This window comes from Trachymyrmex cornetzi, unplaced genomic scaffold, assembly GCF_001594075.2.
Source record: "Trachymyrmex cornetzi isolate Tcor2-1 unplaced genomic scaffold, Tcor1.1 scaffold34, whole genome shotgun sequence".
In the NCBI taxonomy this organism is placed as follows: domain Eukaryota; kingdom Metazoa; phylum Arthropoda; class Insecta; order Hymenoptera; family Formicidae; genus Trachymyrmex; species Trachymyrmex cornetzi.
Window position 1 is genome coordinate 168,785 of NW_017298108.1, and position 12,469 is coordinate 181,253.

The 12,469-nt window shown below is 31.3% G+C and overlaps 1 protein-coding gene across 2 annotated transcripts; it reads right to left on the bottom strand.

The window, feature by feature from the left end:
* Nucleotides 1–2,689: 2,689 nt before the first annotated feature.
* On the bottom strand, nucleotides 2,690–11,549 carry Spag1 (Spag1 axonemal dynein assembly factor). 2 transcript variants are annotated; one of them, XM_018510511.1, is made up of 11 exons: nucleotides 11,480–11,549; nucleotides 11,162–11,364; nucleotides 10,486–10,762; nucleotides 9,948–10,161; nucleotides 9,561–9,722; nucleotides 9,110–9,237; nucleotides 8,771–8,874; nucleotides 7,407–8,331; nucleotides 7,095–7,215; nucleotides 3,782–3,952; nucleotides 2,690–3,124 (listed from the first exon to the last, which is right to left on the bottom strand). In XM_018510511.1, the coding sequence occupies exons 2-11, from the start codon at nucleotides 11,320–11,322 to the stop codon at nucleotides 3,045–3,047; spliced, it is 2,343 nt and encodes a 780-aa protein (XP_018366013.1). In that variant the 5' UTR covers nucleotides 11,323–11,364; nucleotides 11,480–11,549; the 3' UTR covers nucleotides 2,690–3,044. The 2 variants fall into 2 exon arrangements, with proteins under 2 accessions (XP_018366013.1, XP_018366012.1); XM_018510510.1 differs by having other exon boundaries at nucleotides 11,162–11,549.
* Nucleotides 11,550–12,469: the final 920 nt, after the last annotated feature.

A 12,469-nucleotide genomic window follows, 5' to 3' on the forward strand; every position in this document is an offset into this window, starting at 1 on the left:
GTATTACCGACTAAAATACGTACAATTTTCATATTGCGAATACTCTTTTTCTCTTTCACGGATTCGAAAATCCTTTTCCAGGATTAAAGTATACGCATTAATACGTGACTGTGAATTGGAGTCTACGCTGAGAATGATCAAAAATTTCGAAATCGATATATTTTTTACCATTTCTTAGTGTAACATGGCGTCTCAGCTGTCAAGTCGTGACAACATTTGCTTGATTTGAAAGTTTTGCAACCTGTACGTACGAAATAATGATTCACAGCCACGTAATTTGCATAAATATACAACGTCGAGTTTTCAGAATTAAATTTAGACGCTTTATCGCGATGAATTCGCAATACGAAAATTGACACGTACGTGTGACTGCGTGTATCATAGGCTGCGTGAGATATTGCTGTGGTAGTATAAAAAGACATGTCGATGTGCGGCGCGCGGCGCGACATCTAGTGATTTTTCGGAGTTCGAGCTTTGATTTAGGATCCCCTTAACCGCAGTTCAACTGTCTCTAAACGGCCAAAATTGGCCGTTCAATTTAAACTCAGTTTATATATGTTTAAACTAAAGAAAAAAGTTGGTAGAAACCAATATTTTGCTAAACTTTGGTTAATCAAATGTCACTAGGGATTAACTCTTTAAACTGCGTTGGTAGAAACGGGCCATAACTAAAAGAAATTACTAATAGCGGTTTTCATTGGCAGAGCTAGTGCGCACTCAGTGCACTTTAAAGCCGTTGTACAGAAACCGACGTAAAGATATACGTTTAATAAAAATATATAAACAAATTAAACCGTGAAATATTCGATACATTTTATTGTGCTATTTGATAAAATAAATTTTGGGCATTTTATCAATTGAGATATCTCATTTTTATATTTAGATTAGAATAGTGTACAACAGCTTTAATGTGCACTGAGTGCGCACTAGTTTTGCCAATGAAAAACGTTATAAATCTCAGTCGTTGATTGGTCCAATATTGGTTCTAACAATATTGTACGGCAACGTGCAGCATCGTGTTATGTGAATACTCGTGTAAGGAACATAACGTTACAAATTAAATTAAAAATGAACGAAGACGTAATAAGTAATAAACAACGTAAACGTGCTGCGAATTTTCGAAGGCCGAGAAAATTATTTTAATAGATTTAGTAACTCATTATAAAGATGTGATAGAAAATAAAAGATCTGATATGATAACCTGTAAAGAGAAGGACAAATATTGGAAAATAACAGTACAAAAGTTTAATAGTACATCTACTGAATTTCGAAATTCATCAATTGCTCCATAGGAGATGCTGCTTTAGTTCTTAAAAAAGAATAATTTATATTAATTTTAAATTTTAAATTTATATTTGTAACTGTAAATATTCGTAAAATAATTTCAGAAAAAAATTTATTTATAAATTTATTTTATAATTTTTTCATTTACTTGTCAGTCCCGAATTCTAATTCATCTCTAATATTTTCTAAAACTTCTAACACTGATGCTTTACTCAATCGAAATCACATTTTAAACTCTATATCGTCCAATTCCTCAAAATAATTAATACATTGTTTAAATCTTCTTTTTCTTCGATTAAATTGTTCAATAATAATAACCTCGTCATCGGAAGATGACAGTACGAGGTTATATGCCATGTTTGACACTAGTAATATTTCTTAACCGCAGTTCAACTACCTCTAAATGGCCAAAATTGGCCGTTCAATTTAAACTCAGTTTATATACGTTTAAACTAAAGAAAAAAGTTGGTAGAAACCAATGTTTTGCTAAACTTTGGTTAATCAAATGTCACTAGGGATTAACTCTTTAAACTGCGTTGGTAAAAACGGGCCTTTTAGGCCCAGTTCCACAACTCACGGTTAACTCTTAACCGAGGTTCAACTTATTCATTGTCTCTTTCCAATTCTCGAATTGGAAAGATGAGAAACAAATTGAACTTCGATTAAGAGTTAACCGTGAGTTGTGAAACTGGGCCTAAAAGATAATGGCCCGTATTCAAAACGCGCTTTTATCTCTAAAATTCTATAGTATGCGTAACATAAATTATAGCATATTAGCGCGTTAATATCGTTGTAAGCGCGTTCTGAATACAGACCAATGAATAAGTTGGACCTCGGTTAACCCTTCGTGGTCCTTCTGAGTCAAAATGACCCAAAAGGAAACAAAAAAAGTGCTTTTTCCTTTATTAATGACCCAAAAGAAAACAAAAAAAATGTGCTTTTTCCTTTTTTTTTTTTTAAGAAAAAGCACATTTTTCCAAACTTAACACGTTTACGATTTTTTTTTAGTGTTCAGATTAAATTTTTCACTAAAACGCCATTGTTTCATTTTCTTAAAGGTTGAAACTACATACTGTAATTTTTGGAAGTTATTGGAACTGATACTATTAATTTGGTAACACTTTAAAAATGTTTCGGGTCACTTTAACCCAGAGTAATCATCGTATGGCTTTTTTGAAGTGTGACCACGAAGGGTTAAGAGTTAATCGTGAGTTGTGAAATTGGGTCTTATAGACAGATTTTAAGTAAAAATTCAGTTGAATCTCATTTGCAAAAGGAATGCGCATTCAACTGAGTTATGATGTTACAAGTGAGAATTATCTGAGAATTAGTGTAAATGGAAAGCAACTAATGTATTAAATTTGCACATTTTGTCTTTTTTTGTTAAAATCAAATTATTCAGGGTTAATGTATGTGTACATATAGATATTCGATTACTTTAACGCAGTTTTCAAGTAACATAGATTTAACATAATTGTGCGGAAAATCGCCGTTTGTCGTCTACCGATATATTCTGCTCATTGTGAATATTCTACATTTACATTTCTGGGATGCGCTCTGTTTCATGATATATCATTTTATTCTTTTTAATATTCAGTGAACAACAAAAATAAAGCGATATATAATGCGTATCATGTATGAAACGGAACGCACTCCTGTTTGCAATGTATCAAATTTGCATTCCGTCCTTTTTGTTAAATAATCAAATTATTCGAGATTAACATGTATTTATATAGGTTTCGATGACGCTAACACGGTCTTCAAGTAACATAAATCTGACGTAATTGGGAGACCTTGGGTGAATTCTCCTTTTCCAGGAAACGTAATATATTTCCCAGGGCTGTAAAATGAACGCAAATTTATTCAGATACTTATATCATAGTATTTACATAAATATATCTAAATATGTCTATTTAGAAACTGACATTTATGTGACTATTTAAATAGACGTGTCATATTTCAGCCTCCATTTACAATCTTTTTGACAAAATTTCGTTTTCCAATTTCTCCGAAATGAAGGACGGATTAAATAAAGATTTTAACATTTGATTAAAAAAAATATTAGGTAATTTAATAAGGATATTAAAACGTAATCTCGAATTTTTCTACATTTTTTTAAAGCTTAGAACAATAAAAAAAATTTGAACTAGGAAAAAGAGATTTGCCGACGAAGAGTTAAATATATACATATACTTTTAAAAATAATTCTGATCAAATTGTAATTAATATGATTAATTTTGTTTAAAATTATGAACTTTTGTTGTTTAACAAATGGAAAAAAGATTAATTAGGAGCAAGAATTATATAATCGGAATTTTTGCTTTAAGTTAGTAATTCTGACAGTTAATTAAATTAATCATCGATTAAGTTAATTAGAGGTTTATCCAAATCGTAGGAATTTAGTCAGTTGGATTTGTAAAAATAAGTTGTCTCGCGTTTAATTTGATAAAAAATGACAATAGTAAATCCTACTGTAACGTCATTGTTTTTACATTACCTTTTTTATCCCCGGAATCCATGAACATACTGATAATGGAGAACCGACTCAATCGGCTCAGAGAGTACAGCAGATTCGCGAGCAATTCCGTGTCTTTCGGCGTACAGAATTGTTGGTCCAAGCAACGCAAAACGAGACTGAACATCGCTGCATCTAATTTGTTGCCTATAACTGCAAATTAAAATTATTTCTTGAAGAAATTACAATTATTTAGACCCACTTTAAGATTATGCATATTAGACAATACATTGAGATTTAGGATTATAAAAATTAAAGAGTAGAATTCGACCAATTAAATAATTTTAATCTTAATATATTTTGTTCTGATTATTGGAATTCTAATGTCTTTTTTTTTTTAATTTTCGATTCGTAGGGAGACCAGGGATAAAAGTAATAAGGGGACAATAGTAACATCGTTAATATTTTTTAAACTATAATAGATATGTGTATGCAGCTGCATGGTAAAATTCTGTAGACAGGCATTGAATCGTTCGTTACATGCTGGTTCTCGTGCAACGTGCACGAGTGCAGGAGCAGAAATGATTTTTTTCATGTATCAAGTAAGTTTTATTGCGTGCACAAAATCTAAAATATTTTTTTTCTTTTTAACGAAGGTATAATGTATTATCTTAATATGTTTTATTAATTATCTATGTTAATGGTTTACACATTTGAGTTGATTTTTGTCTAGGTTTTTTTATTTTAAAAATTTACTATAAATCATAAAATATCATTAGGAGAAGAATGTTGTTAATAAGAATTCATAGAATGTTGTTAATAAGAAAACGCAAGACAGATGAGAGAAAATTATATAAAAGAAATGTCTTTATACAAACAGACATTTAAAGAGGTTATAATGAACCAGTTATCCATTCGTGCACTGCAAGAAAGAGTATGACTTTGAAGAGTAAATAATTGTATTATGTACCTCTGGCAAATGTGGTACAATTATTCCTCTCTACTGTTACAATCATCCACGGGGTTGAGCCGGTTGTAATAAAATTATTCATACTCTTTAAACAAACATAACTTTATTCTAGTTACATAAAAAAATTAAACCAAAGAAAATTTTGTAGCTAAATAAATTCTGTATCTAAAGATAAATTTTTTAAATGTATTTTTTTTTTAATTAAACTGTTATAACATTTTAAAGTCAAAAACTTTTGTTCCCAGTCTCTCCTAGTCTGATACAGATTTTAAACGCTCTGAAATTCATGTCAAAATTGGAAATAAAATTTTCTTTAATTTTACATGCCATATAAGATGGAACATTTGAAGAATTACATATGTATAAAATATTAAAATGCAGGGAATGGTAGTAACTCGTTACTTGTAACGAAGTTACAGTTACAAGTTACTTTTTTGGTAACTTTACTAGTAACTGCGTTACTTTTTTTCTTTGGTAACTGTAACGGTAACGAAGTTACATTTTTTTGGTAACGCGGTAACGAATTTTACAGTTACTTTTATCGTTACTTTGCACATGATTGGACACGATACGACACAAGCCACTTATACTGTAAAAAAATTTCATAAATTTACACATATAATAAATATAAAATAGATTACATGATTATATATATAATAGTTCTGTAAATATAAAAAATTATGCAATTTTACAGAAATTATGTAATTCCACAAAAATTATGTAAATTTGTTTTTATTGTGTAAATATATCTTATTTTATATTGGAAATTATGTAAATAGTAGGATATTTTGAATATTTTCTGTAATTATCCAAATTTTAATAATATTACGTAACATAAAAGAAATTTTTCGCGTATTGTTGTTAAATCTACAATAATATATAGTGCGAAATATATTGTCATATTATCGTTCCTGTAGCTACACATACACATTGTAATTGTACTTCCATAATCTCCTTAGTTCCAAACCAAAAAATTATTTTTATTTGCATATTGCAAATTTACAAATGTGTGGACGTTTACAACTATTATAGTAAAAATTATCCAATATAATAGTTATAATTTTACACAATTTTTTACAATGCGCTTGAGACTAGAGAAGCCTCTAGGCCAGTCCGCTGTGATTGTTGGTTGTCGATTTAAAAAAAAGTAACGGAAAAGTAACGAAAAGTTACTTTCTCAAGTAACAGTAACTGTAACGAGTTACTTTTAAAAATCGGTAACTAGTAACGGTAACTTGTTACTTTTCCTACTCGGTAATGAGTAACTGTAACTTGTTACTTTTAAAAAGTAACTTTTCATTCCCTGTTAAAATGTATAAATAAAAATGTATAAATAAAAATGTATAAATAAAATGTATAAATGTATAACTTACATAGTATATAAAATTGTAAATAAAATTCTGTTCTAAATTGTATGCGAATTATGAGTTATAGAATAAATTTGTCTAAAGTGTAAAATATGCATATTATTATTATATTATAAAAATAATTTGATATATATAATTATTTAATTAACAACACAATATTTTAAGCGACTATACATATATACGAGCAAATTATAAGGGTGTATTGAACATGATCTAAATTCTACGAAGATTTTGAAAAAGACTGTGAAGTCGAAATGTTAATCAACATTGCGATTAAGAGAAAATAGATAGCTTTAAGCAATTTTACATCCTTATAATTTGCTCGTATATATAGTCGTTTAAAATATTTTTGTGTTGCTAAGCAAAAAAAACGAGCGATATTGTTTTTGTTTATTAATTATTTAATGTTTCATTTAATATATAAAACGTATAGACTACACTGAAAAAATGCATGTAATTTAAATGTTAATTTTAATGTAATTTAAAAATGCATAAAAATTACATGTTTATGACTGGAAAATTACCTAAATCTGAGTGGAAATTTCCTTTTCCAGATTTTTTAAATTAAAAATACATATTAATGATAAAATAAATGTAAAAGTACTACTTTTATGTAAAAATAACTTGAAGTTTTAAATTTAAGCGGTATTTTTTCATCAAACATATAAACAAAAAAAAACAGTTTCACGCGAAATTACAGAAAAAAATCGAATTTTACATTTGTGTGATTATTGTAGCCAATCAGAATTTGTATGCTCAATGCATCAAAAAAAAGATGGGCGAGGCAAAGAGGCTAGGTCTGCTCGTTTTTATATTTTACATTTCGTATGTGAAATTAATATAATCTGTAATTTTCCATGTAAGCTGCAATATTACATGATTATGCTGGATCAAAAAAAAACTCAGCATAATCATGTAATTTCACACAAATATTTTTTTCAATGTAGATTAAACCACCATAATCAATAGTATTAGTATCAATATTATGATGAATATTATAATATTTAGTAAAATTTACTTTTATTCATGTCCTCGTGTGCTATACATCGCAAAAGTTTTGCGTGCAACTCTAGATTAACATTATCCTTCAGAGATTGCCATAGACGTAAAAATTCATAAGGAGATTCGATGTTCAGTTTCTGAAACGGATTACATAAAATCTTTTATTTTCGTTTTAATTTTGTCTTTTACGTCATATTTTTTATTAGTTGTATAATTTCTAGCAAATTAAATTTCTTTGCAATTATTTGAAAATGCTGTTTGAGAATTTTTAAATATACGAAAATATAAAGTTGTATATACTATGTTTTGAAATCTGAAATCATATTACCTGAAAATCCATTTCCAATTTGTTTTCTATTTGACACTCGTTAGTAATAATTTTGTTTGATGTACTCGCTTTAGTTTTACCTTCCTTTTCAAAAGTTAGTTTTTTGTTCTTGTCTATACTTGATTTTTGATTTAACAGCATATCACTCTCCTCTTTTGTCTTTTTCTTTATTTTCATCCTTATTTCGTTATCGCTAGTTGTCTTTGATTTCTCATACTTGCCAGTCTGAATTTGGCTGGACTTTGAGTTTGTTTCAGTCTTGCTTTCTTTTTCGAGGAAAATTGATTCCTTATTTTTATTCGTATATAATTTCTTTGTTGCATTTTTTTCTTCTACTGGACTCGTTCCTTTCTTTGCTTCTTTCTTCATTTTGCCAGAGTCAGCAGGTTCCGTCGATTTCTCGTACGCTTCGTCGCTCGGAAGCTCTTCAATGATAACTGTGGATGGGTTCGTTTTATTCATAGGCGACGACACGCACGAAAAGATAGACTTCTCCAATCTACCCTTTACACCACGCAGTCCGGGAAATGATTCGCGCGAAATCGTGAAAATATCCTCGCTCCTGGGGTTTTGTGATCTCGTCGTTTTATTTTTGACACTGAAATTCCTCGCAACAGGTGATAATTTATCACCGCTCGATGAATCGCGTGTTGTTTTCTCATTGCTTTTATTTGCCATGGTATCCGCTACTGCTGCTACTACTGCCGCCGTCGCTTTGTTGCTCTTGGTTTCCACGCAGTAACTCGCTTTTAAATGCGGTTTCGTTGCAATACTTCGCGACGGTCCTGGCGCTCTGTCGCAATAACATATATCGCTGTTAACACTCAGTTTCGAATACTCGATGCTGTTTGCTTTCACAGTTCTCTTCGTTTTTATATGCTCGCTCTTGTTTTCGTCATCATTCATATTTTCTTCGATCTTCATCCTGTTAGAATATATATATATATATAGTTATAATTTATTGATAAAATTAATATATGGTCTGTTTTCTGTTTCTGCACTAGACTGCACTAGAAGTCTCTTTCTCACTTTCGACAAATATCAAACATACGAGTATACCTATTTCACTTTAAGTTCCAAAAGTGTACACTGGTTCAGCTACAGAAAACAGACCTATAGATCACATCTATTAATCACATATTAATCATAATTAATATAATGATCACATCTTTTTATTTGTCATAATTTTAACTGCAAGTACAAATAAGTATTGTAAGTATAATAATAATAATATCGTAATTGATACTTAAAAATTTATCAATTTAAATTTATTCGATAAAAGTTGCAATATATAATACTGGATTGTTTATTATTATAATACTGGGATTATCATCATAATACTGGAATTAAAATTGAACTTCTACCTTATTTTCCTCGACTTGCATGGCTTTTTCAACTTGTTTACACAGGATATTGCTGTTTTATTAGTTGGCTCTAATTTTAAAACAGCTTCGTAATCTGCTAGAGCCTGTATAAAATAATACATTAGTTAATTGTACACAAGATTTACGAAATATTACTTAAGGTCATTCTACATAAGTCGCAAACGCAAAATACAGTTCATACAGCATATAGCAATGCTTGTCATGAGAACAAATAAAAAATGTCAATGATATTGACTGTTTCTGATTGGCTGTTGTTTATATAATTATCATAAATCAATGTGAATGTTATGTGTGCAATTTGGTGTGCAATTTTTATACCTCGTGCGGTTTTTCTAGATGCTCCAGAGATAATGCTCGACGAAGGAGCGCTTTGATATTTCTGTAATCCATAGTGAGTACCGTGTTGCAGTCGTTAAGTGCGTCCTGGTAATGCTGCAGCTTTATAACTGAACGCAATATATGGCTCATTGGGATCTTATTATGCAACACAAAATTTTGCGATATTTTGACGAATTTTGAATTGAAACAGCACAAAATATCCTACTTTGCTAGTAATAATAATAATAATAATAATAAATGATTATTAATTTTTCAATTTAACTTTTTTATGATTTTAAATGATTCATCTCGAATAATTTATTCAAGAGTTACATTTTGTACAAAAAAATATAAGAACTCGAATATCTTTAACTGTTTTGTCGTATAATCGTGTACGATTATTAATTTACTGTAATCAGAATGAAAAAAGCAAAAGAATGAGTTTTCTTACGTGTCATAGCACGATTGTTGTAGGCATTTAGATTTGAGCCTATGTTGATGCTAGCATTATAATGCCGAAGAGCTTCCACGTAATCAGCCGCTCTGAAGGCTTCATTCCCTTTTTCTCTTTCTTGTTCCGCCATTACGTTAATTTCCGTACCAGTTAATGAAGCTAACAGTAGATTAGGAAATTTAGTAAATTTAATTTAAGAGGGATCAGCATTCAATTTTGATTAAAATTAATGGGAGGTCAAGATTATATAAATTCTATGAAAATTAATGAGAGAAACTAAATGTACGAACTGTCTGGGATACTCTGTGAATTTACAGTCAGACAGCTCTTTACTCTCTTAATTAACCGTCGTGACATTTTAAAGACGTTACTTTATGAACATACGTTTATCAACTGTCGTTTTATATGCCATTTCATTCATTTTATCTAGGTTTTTTCGCTGTTCCTGGATTCTCTTCATTTCGGCCTGTCGTTGCTCGTCTTGCAGGTCTATCCTGTTTATTTCTGTGTCAACGTCGTATTTATCCCAAGCCCCATAATCACACGAGGCAATTCGTTTGGGTTTGCATTTTTTCTCATTAATCTTCGTTTTTTTAGCCTTAAAACACGACATATGAATTAAGCCATTAAACAGTTCTTATACATTATTTTTTCTATAAGTAAGCCTAATAAATATAGAAGTCTATTAAGAGTTCAGTTTTGTCAATTAATAATTTCTTGCAATTTGAGAAATAGTTAATTGATTTTGATTTTAAGAATTAATTAATTGACTAATAGGAAAAAATATATAATAACGTATATCATAAGATATGAATTTGAAGAGGCATTAATATTTTAAATTATTGCAATTTTAAAGCAAAAGACGCTTAAGACATCTTAACAAAATGTGTATCTCTTTACTTTGATTATTATATTAATATACTTTTGTAGTATTCGTTTTTATCTGTCGAATTTCTAGCTGTAGACAGGGTTCGTTGGTAAGGATAGCTTTTCCTTCGTCCAAATCTTTCTCACGAGATTGCATCTCGCACGTCCAATTGCTGATGTCATCGTCGATTTCCTGCTGCTCGTTCGCATTTAACATATTTCGTCTCAAAACTGGCTCCGCCTTCCTCAAAAGAGCGCTTGTCGGTTTAATCCTAGCAAGACGCTCCTCCGCATGCTTCGTCAAATCTGGATAGTCTCCCTCTTCCCCAGAACTAGTATTAAAACCGCATGTGGAGAAGTTTATGACAAATCGTTAATAAACGTGCCGGAAAATAACAGGTTTAATGACATTTTAAGCAGTAGGATTGCAAATCTTGCTGATGGTTAGCGCAAAAATTACAAATTGTCAGTATGTACTATAATTATCATAATGTACCGAGGATTAGTTGAGAGGTACTCAAAATAGGAAGTGTTAAGATATTAATAATATTTTGCATAAAGAGGGTTTAAGAGGCACCAGGCTTTTCAAACCTGATTGGCAGACATATAGAAAATTTTTTAACGCATCAGAGTGCAAGATAAAATAATAATAAACGATAATAATCAATTAGCGTCAACACGAACGTTGTTTCTTCGCTCGTCTGGAGTTTCCGGTGTCTCAAGAAACTCACCGTAAGATGAGAACGATTCGCTCCAGTGTTCTCCCATCGGTGCATTGCGATATGAATTCGTACGATATATTTTCCACCGGTATGTTGTATCTCTCGAGCAGAGTTTTTTTCTCAGGTCTTTCCACGACGCTAATTATATCCGTCTCCTTTTCGTTGCCCATGATAATGTACGCGAAAGTGGGGAGAACGATCCGAAGATTACACTGCAAATAGGTTACCTTCTAGGCTCCACGCGTTTGACAGAGGTAATGGTTGAGTAGCGATTGAGTAGAGATCGAACCGGATTTTTTGGATTCTTCAAGAGTGCATGCCAATTACCTCGAATTACTACTCCGATCTCGTGACTCTGACGTCGTTGATGGTTGTCTTCGCTGACGCGCCCTTTTGATTCATCAAGTTACCAGGGATACATAAGTTGTTGATTTTCTGCGCAACTTGTACCTTCCTTCGTAACGATCAATAATATACATAAATTTCTACGAAGAAGAACGCTAAAGATTGCATGTCGTACATGCGTCTTTAAATCTTAATCTTTTCTCATATATAATAATATTAGGATTAGATTTATTTAAACTTTCATAAAAAAAACTTTATCTAGAGTTTTTACTAGATTATTTGTTTACATTCGCAGATTCTCAAAAATTCTTAAAAAAGATGCTCTTACAGTTTCATCTTTCTGTCGCCCGTCGCATTTCTACATGGAAAGAACATTTTTCTGCTGAAGTATTAAAAAATTTAGGTACAGATACAGATTTGGAAATGTGATTTTATTAGGTCATCAAAATAATTATGTAGAATATTTAAGTGATGAGACAATGTGTTAATGTTACAAAAAGTTAACATTTTAGTAATTAGTTTGAGTACTCTACATAATTATTTTCCACGGTCTAAAGAATATTATTTTCAGACCTGTATTTAGCTGAATTTTTAGATACATCAGCAAAAACTTGCCTAAAAATTTTGCAACCTATGAAAGAAGTTATAGTACGCGTATCTATTTGTATTACAATTCTGTGAAGAACGGCCATACGGTGAAGTACAGCAACGCGTCTAACGAGGATAAACTCGCATTTCCACCTTCGTCGGCGCCGCGCCGTGCCCGAGAGGAGTATTCTTCTCCCCTTTTCCGACACAACCTCCTCCTCCTCGCGTACACGCGCACGCTTGCCTGTTAACAGTGTTAACACGGCAGTCGGCTCGCAACCTCATCGTAACGCGACGCAACGCGAAATGCAACAGTACGCGGCGAATGAAAGAGGTGTGTAGTCGTCGTGGTCGTCGGGTCGCCGCCGTCGCCGCCGTCGCCGC

What these genes read in the sequence shown, in the direction of transcription:
- Spag1 (XM_018510511.1), bottom strand. Translation starts at nt 11,322, where the DNA reads ATGGGCAACGAAAAGGAGACGGATATAATTAGCGTCGTGGAAAGACCT. An exon ending in TGCAAGTCGAGGAAAATAAG is followed by an intron (nt 8,332 to 8,770) that starts GTAGAAGTTCAA and finishes ATATTCTAACAG; the next exon opens with GATGAAGATCGAAGAAAATA. An exon ending in GGATTCCGGGGATAAAAAAG is followed by an intron (nt 3,125 to 3,781) that starts GTAATGTAAAAA and finishes TTCATTTTACAG; the next exon opens with CCCTGGGAAATATATTACGT.